Source organism: Belonocnema kinseyi, chromosome 1 (genome assembly GCF_010883055.1).
Source record: "Belonocnema kinseyi isolate 2016_QV_RU_SX_M_011 chromosome 1, B_treatae_v1, whole genome shotgun sequence".
Lineage (NCBI taxonomy): Eukaryota > Metazoa > Arthropoda > Insecta > Hymenoptera > Cynipidae > Belonocnema > Belonocnema kinseyi.
This window is the reverse complement of record NC_046657.1, coordinates 117,506,307-117,512,888: the sequence shown is the minus strand read 5'-3', so window position 1 is coordinate 117,512,888 and position 6,582 is coordinate 117,506,307. Positions and strand designations below refer to the sequence as shown.

The 6,582-nt window shown below is 36.5% G+C and overlaps 1 protein-coding gene across 2 annotated transcripts in view; it reads left to right on the top strand.

The window, feature by feature from the left end:
• LOC117174314 (vesicular glutamate transporter 2.2) overlaps nt 1-4,839 on the top strand; it is a 63,422-nt gene extending 58,583 nt beyond the window's left edge. For both annotated transcript variants that reach the window (XM_033363329.1, XM_033363320.1), the window contains 6 exons: nt 2,121-2,423; nt 3,461-3,584; nt 3,657-3,790; nt 4,017-4,159; nt 4,225-4,345; nt 4,451-4,839. In XM_033363329.1, coding sequence (XP_033219220.1) covers nt 2,121-2,423; nt 3,461-3,584; nt 3,657-3,790; nt 4,017-4,159; nt 4,225-4,345; nt 4,451-4,621 — 996 coding nt within the window. In that variant the 3' untranslated portion in view covers nt 4,622-4,839. The remainder of the gene's footprint in view (nt 1-2,120; nt 2,424-3,460; nt 3,585-3,656; nt 3,791-4,016; nt 4,160-4,224; nt 4,346-4,450) is intronic.
• Nucleotides 4,840-6,582: the final 1,743 nt, after the last annotated feature.

Genomic DNA, 6,582 nt, shown 5'->3' with positions numbered 1-6,582 from the left:
CTTGAGTTTTTGTTGTGCTAATTCGCGAGTGTTTCCCGCTTTGAGTTAACTGTCGGAACGTCGTGATGCATTTACCCTGCCGAAACAAAAGAACCGAAAGGAGCCTCTACAAAGTGCCCTTAAAGACCCTACTGAGGCTGAAGAGGGCCTCAGTAGGGTCTTTAAGGATACTTTGTAGAGGCTCCTTTCGGTTCCTTCGGTCCGCCACGGTTACACAGCTAGGCTATTATGGTAGACTGCCTTACCGCAACGCTTCTGCTTGACCACGCCGTGCAAGCTCTTGTGTTTCTATGGATTTTTATATCTTGTCGCGTTCGATTCTAATTCACACATTTTAACCACTCTTTTCTCTGAATTGCCTGTGTAGTAAGATACCACCTACTTTCCCTGAATACTTTTGAGTGTTTCGTGAATATTTCTCCTTTCATTATCTCCACATGATCAACCCATCTCAAACAAGTTCTTTCAATTTTGTTAAACCGTGTTTCCTCTGCCCCAAAATCTTTAAGAATCCTCTCAGTACTGGCACAGGCATTGCATGACAACAGCTTTAACTTTACTTTTATCCTACTCTTAGTGGGTCCAGGTCACGCTACTTTAAAGCATAGTGGGTGCAAGTACAGAATTATAGTTCGAGGGTGGATTGAAAAGTTTCTGACCTGACTAAGAAAGAGCAATACTTCAGTTAAATTTTAATAATTTCACCACAGCTTGTAGTAAAAGAAGTAGGAAGAGCAAACTTTCATGTCAATCTTAGGATTAGCTTGTTTCTGACAGCCGTTGAAAGTGAGTGTTTGTCCCGTATTTCCCGCGAATATATAAATTCGAATATTGCGTCGTGATAAAATTTCCTTCAATTGCAAGGGTAAACCTCATATGGAAATTAAAACAGAAATATGAGGTTTTACCTTGCATTTGAAGGAATTTTTTCACAGCGCGATATTTCCATTTTTTCATTTGTGGCAAATAAGAGACAAACACTTTCAAATGATATTTTTAATGCAACTACTTTTCCAAAGATACTTACTTTTATAGGATGTCAGAAGCAAGCTAATCGCTAGATTGAAAGGACAGTTTGCTCTTTCTATTTCTTTCACTCCAAGCTATTGGAAAATTATTGAAATTTGACTTAACTCTTGCTCTTTCTTGGTTAGGTCGAAAATTTTTCAATCCGCCCTCGTATAACACAATTGTAGCTTTATTTGTTACGTTATAACTTTTGGTAATGGCTCCTACACTGCCGATAACATTCTTATTGTTGTTTATACGTCGGGCTATCTTTCCACTAGCTAGCTTTCATTTGGCCCATACTAAATTTAGAAGTTTTTAAATTATCGTTTTTGTCACGTTAAATATAGATGATAAGAATCTTGGAAATATCTACAAATTTTATCTGATTTTCCCTGATATATTGCATGGACTAACGCAATTAGAATTTGGGCTTGTACTAATAGCTTCGCTAGCGCATACAATTTTTTCGTGGAAATACACGTGAAAATCGAACAGAGAATCTACGTGGAACTTCATGGGGTGCTTCGCTTGTACACTTGAAGTCCTTAAATTCACACTCGAAAGTCCTTTCATTAAGATCGAGACGTCTTAACCATAGGAAGCCAACGGACACGGTCGACTAGATGATACTTACCCAAGAAGTGGCTCCTTCATGCTTTTCTCGACCGAGATAAAACTTTCATGATTTGATGAAGCGAGCGAGCATCTTTTAGTTTTGGCTATCTTCTAGCTTCATCTTGCTCAATGCCGCGAGCTAAAACTTTCTAGCACTAACTTCTCGGTTAGTTTTTTATTGTTTATATTTTTGGTTAAATACCGTCAAGATGTGTCACGTGCGCGTTGGTATCTTAAGGTTAGAACGCCGCGAGATGTATAAAAAAGTACGGGGTGCATTTGAAAAGAACGTTTAAAGATCGCATGGAACTTCACGTAAAACTCCAACTGAACTGTTTCAATATATGACCTCAACTTCACATAAATTTGAAGGTGAGTTTTCACGTGTATTACCACGTGCACATGTTCAGCTCATGCAGACCCAAAACTGTTGTTATATTCTATGAAGTAAAGACCTTTAAAATTTGTTTAATGAATATTATGATTTATTTTAGGGTGTCACATATCCGTGTATACATGCTATATGGGCTAATTGGGCTCCACCTCTCGAAAGATCTAAACTCGCCACTTTAGCATTTTCTGGTAGTTTTGTCGGAACTGTTTTCGCAATGCCAGTTTGCGGAATTATGGCAGAGCGTCTCGGTTGGGCAAGCATTTTCTACGTTTTCGGAGCAATTGGGATGATTTGGTTCTTTTGCTGGTGGATTATTGTAAAGGACAAACCTGAGGACGATCCATACATTTCTCAAGGAGAACTCGCTTATATCAAACTCTCTCTTGGAAGTGTTGAGCAAAAAGTAAGTCACGTATTACCGAAAAATAAAGAAAATACTCCCAGCTATTTTGAGCGACTTAAGAATTTGTAAGAATAGTCATTTTGGAATGAGGATTTTTTTTGGATGTTGCTCCACATATATTTGTATGGCTATTATAATATAGCCAACCCTGGCGGACCGAAGGAACCGAATGGAGCCTCTACAAAGTACCTGTAAAGACCCCATTGGGTCTCCATTCGGTTCCTTTTTTTAAAAACTCGAAAAGACAGCAAAATCAACTTTTAGATTGTTGAAATTCGGATTCTGCGTTAAAATCCCCTATAGAAGGTCACGGAATAATCGCAATAGTTTTTTTGCAACGGTAAAAAGTTAAAAAATTATAAGACATAAAACGCCTGTTGACTGTTACTTATAGGCGATGCGTTTGAAATGTAGCAGTCAACAGGCGTTATACTCCTACGTCTTATATTTTTTTAAACTTTTTACGGTTGCAAAAAAAACTATTGCGATTATTCCGTGACTTTCTATCGGGAATTTTAACGTAGAATCTGAATTTTAACAATTTAAATGTTGATTTTCCTGTTTTTTTTTAATTTTTTTAAAATGAACCGAATGGGGTCTTTACGGGAACTTTTTAGAGGCTCCATTTGGTTCCCTTAGTCCACCAGGGACGTCTGTTTAAATTTTTTTGATGAATGTAATTAAAATTGCAATTACGAAATAAGTGACGAAGTAAATGATTAATTTTTTTATCATTTTTAATCCGGACTTCACAGTCCTTGTCAATCCATTCGTGGTACTTTGTGGGTTAGTTTCCGGTACTTTTTATCTTAAAATAACCACTAAACCTGTAGTATAAGAAATGTTTGTAAATTGCGCAAGTTACCTAAAACTAGAAAATGATGTCTATTTTTGCGTCTATTTTACGGATTGTGAGATATTTACAGTTGATAAATGAGACGTGGGTGTTCATGTAAGCTTTTCCTCCTAGGAATAGGCAGTAATTTTTATAAACACCTATACCTTCTATTAAAATTAATTTTCTTTTTGAAACACAGAGAATTGTTCATCCCTGGAAGTCAATGTTGACATCTGCCCCCGTCTGGGCCATTGTGGCAGCTCATTTCAGCGAAAATTGGGGCTTTTATACCATGCTTACCCAACTACCCACATATATGAATGGTAATTATAGAAATAAAAATATTCTTTCTTGTTGCAAATTAAATTTTTAAATACATACATAATTCTGTATAGATGTTCTTAATTATAAACTGGAGAAAGCTGGATTTTCATCAGCACTCCCATATCTCGTAATGGCAATCGTCCTCCAATTTTCTGGTCACTTAGCGGATCACTTGAGGGCAAAGAAAATTCTGACCACAACACAGGTATGAGATTAAAATTGGTAAGGGAATTACTATAAACGGTAATTTACATGGCAATTTTGTTGCTTTTGTATCTCGCCACGACACCGAGTTATAATATTCCCATCCGGACTACCGAAATATAACCTTTTGTTTTTGGAGATGAAGATTTGCACTTGAAAAATCAGCGAATTGTATATAGAGAAAATTATAGAATAATAATATAGTATAAAATTTATAAAAATTTTAGGTACGAAAAATTTTTAATTGTGGTGCATTTTTGTGCCAAACGATCTTCATGACGACAGCAGCCTTTGTTCTGAATCCTGCAGGAGCAGTTTCGTGTTTGACTATAGCAGTTGGACTTGGTGGTTTTGCCTGGTCTGGTTTTAGGTAAGTTTTACATCTTAAAATTAAATTGAAGTTTTCAAATATTACCTTTTCCAATACAATTTCAGCGTTAATCATTTGGATATTGCCCCTCAACATGCAAGCGTGTTAATGGGAATCGGTAACACATTTGCTACTTTACCCGGAATCCTGAGTCCAATTATTACCGGGTTCATCGTTCAAGAAAAGGTAAGTCATTAAAAAAAATGATCTTAATTTAATAGTTTGTGATTGATTATTTAAAAACGAGGAATCAAATTAGAGTGATGTCAAACTCTTTTGTCCGCATTTTAGACTGCAGCGGAATGGCGAATAGTATTCATTATCGCCGGCTCAGTTTATCTCATAGGGGCTGTAATTTATGGGCTCTTTGCTTCCGGAGATAAGCAGCCTTGGGCTGACGACACGAAAAAAGAAAGGGGCACTGCATATGAAAATGCAGCAATGGAAGTGGAAACACTGTAAGAGCAACCACTGTATTTCATTTTTCAGTACAGTATTAAATTTTATACATAATTATTGATAAGTCCTAGACTCTGCACTAGTGCACAGGTCACAATGATCATATCGGCCAAAAAACTTGTAAATATATTACATCTAAACAGATCATCAATACTTGAATCATGTAAATTTGTAAATAAACTGGTTATTTCTTGTTTTACCAATAAAACCCATTATTTCTAGCATCTAGTCATAATTTCACCTAATCGCTTGGTAGTATCTCATAGGGAGAGGAAACAATAAAAATGCTTTTCCCCAATTTCTCAAACAACCTATAGGGCAGATGAGGGGGGGGGGGGGTAAAGTAAGCATGCAAAACTTGCATCTACATATATCAAGCTCATATTATGGAGTTATAGAAGGGAGGAGTAAAATAAAAAAGTGGTTTTTCTCGAAAACGTTTGAAACGATTCTGATGATCAAAAAATATGTGATCACGAATAAGACAATTTACAGAAAAAATTTTTAATTAAAAATAAAATAAAAAATAGCGTACTCGTATGTCGTATTACATTAGGATGACCCAAAAAAAAGCAAAGTTCGAATTTTTATTGGGAAAATGTTCCATGTTGTCAGATTTTTTTTTTAAAGTGTAGATATGTTTTTTTATCAATCGATCAGTATACAAGTATTCTACCCACTCTCTCTATATTTACACCAGAATAACATGCCCGGTGAGAGGGTTGCATTCTAACGTATTAGAAATTTTAGTACCTAAGAATCCCGTTTTCCGAGTCGAAATATAGGCCTTGCCTTTTCACTCTTTAGCTATAAAAAACCCTTTTTTGCACCTACTTAACCCTCGACGTCCTATTTTGATGATTGTAGAACCTCTTTACTTTTATAACTAGAAGCGAAAATTCCATTATTGAGAATCCTAAGTCTTTTTGGAAATTTGTCTTTTTAATAACATGTTCTTTGCAAACGAACAGGTTAATGCAAGTGATGGGAGGACACAATTTTTTGCTAAACACTTTAAATCTTCTTATTGTGTACCGTTCTTAGTATTAAAACTAACCGCGATAAATTAAGAACACACTCTATCAGAACTAGAACTCAATAAAGGTGCTGGTTCAGATGGTGTACCTCCCTGCTTCATGAAATAGTGTTTGCTCATCATTGGTTCTTCCGACGTTTCGCATATTCAACCTGTCAACCTCGAATGGTTGTTTCACTCAAGAGTGTAAAAAAGATACCGTTACTCTGATTCGCAAATTAGGAGATCACAGTGACGTTAAAAACAATCGAACAATAAGCATTCTAAGTACATTAGCTAAAGTTTTTGGGATCATCAATTAGAGGCAGTCTATAAACTTCGTAATTTATTGTCGGGGGGGGGGGGGCTAGTCCGTTTCACGTGATTTTACACTTAGGTGCAAACAAACGCATAGACAGAAACCACGTAACACCCTATGGGGAGTGCGGGTGAGGATTGACAAGAATGCCACGGTGTACAACATGGGGGCAGGGAGGGGTAAAAGAGTGGCCAAATTAGGCCTTGTGGTGTATGAAATCCCCCTAATGATCAGTTTCACTCAGCTTAACGAACGTCTTCATTGGTGAGGAGCACGGCTTCTTAGGAGGGAGATCCACTATAACTAATTTATGTTCTTTTACGCACTTTGTATCACAGTATATGGAATTCGGCTACAAAGTGGATACGATCCATAGAGGTTTACCAAAGGCTTTAGATACAGTCGATCATAATATTCTGGTGGCGAAGCTCGGATCCTTAGGAATGGGATGTCAATTTCTATATTGGATCTGAAGTTACTTGCGTCGCAGATTTCAATCCATTCGAGTTGAAGATAAATATTCTTACGAAAGATAAGTAATTCATAGCAACTCATTATAATTTCACGATAAAAGAAAGAAAACAAAGGAAATTTAAACCTACAAACTAAAAATAACGCCGAAATTTTGAA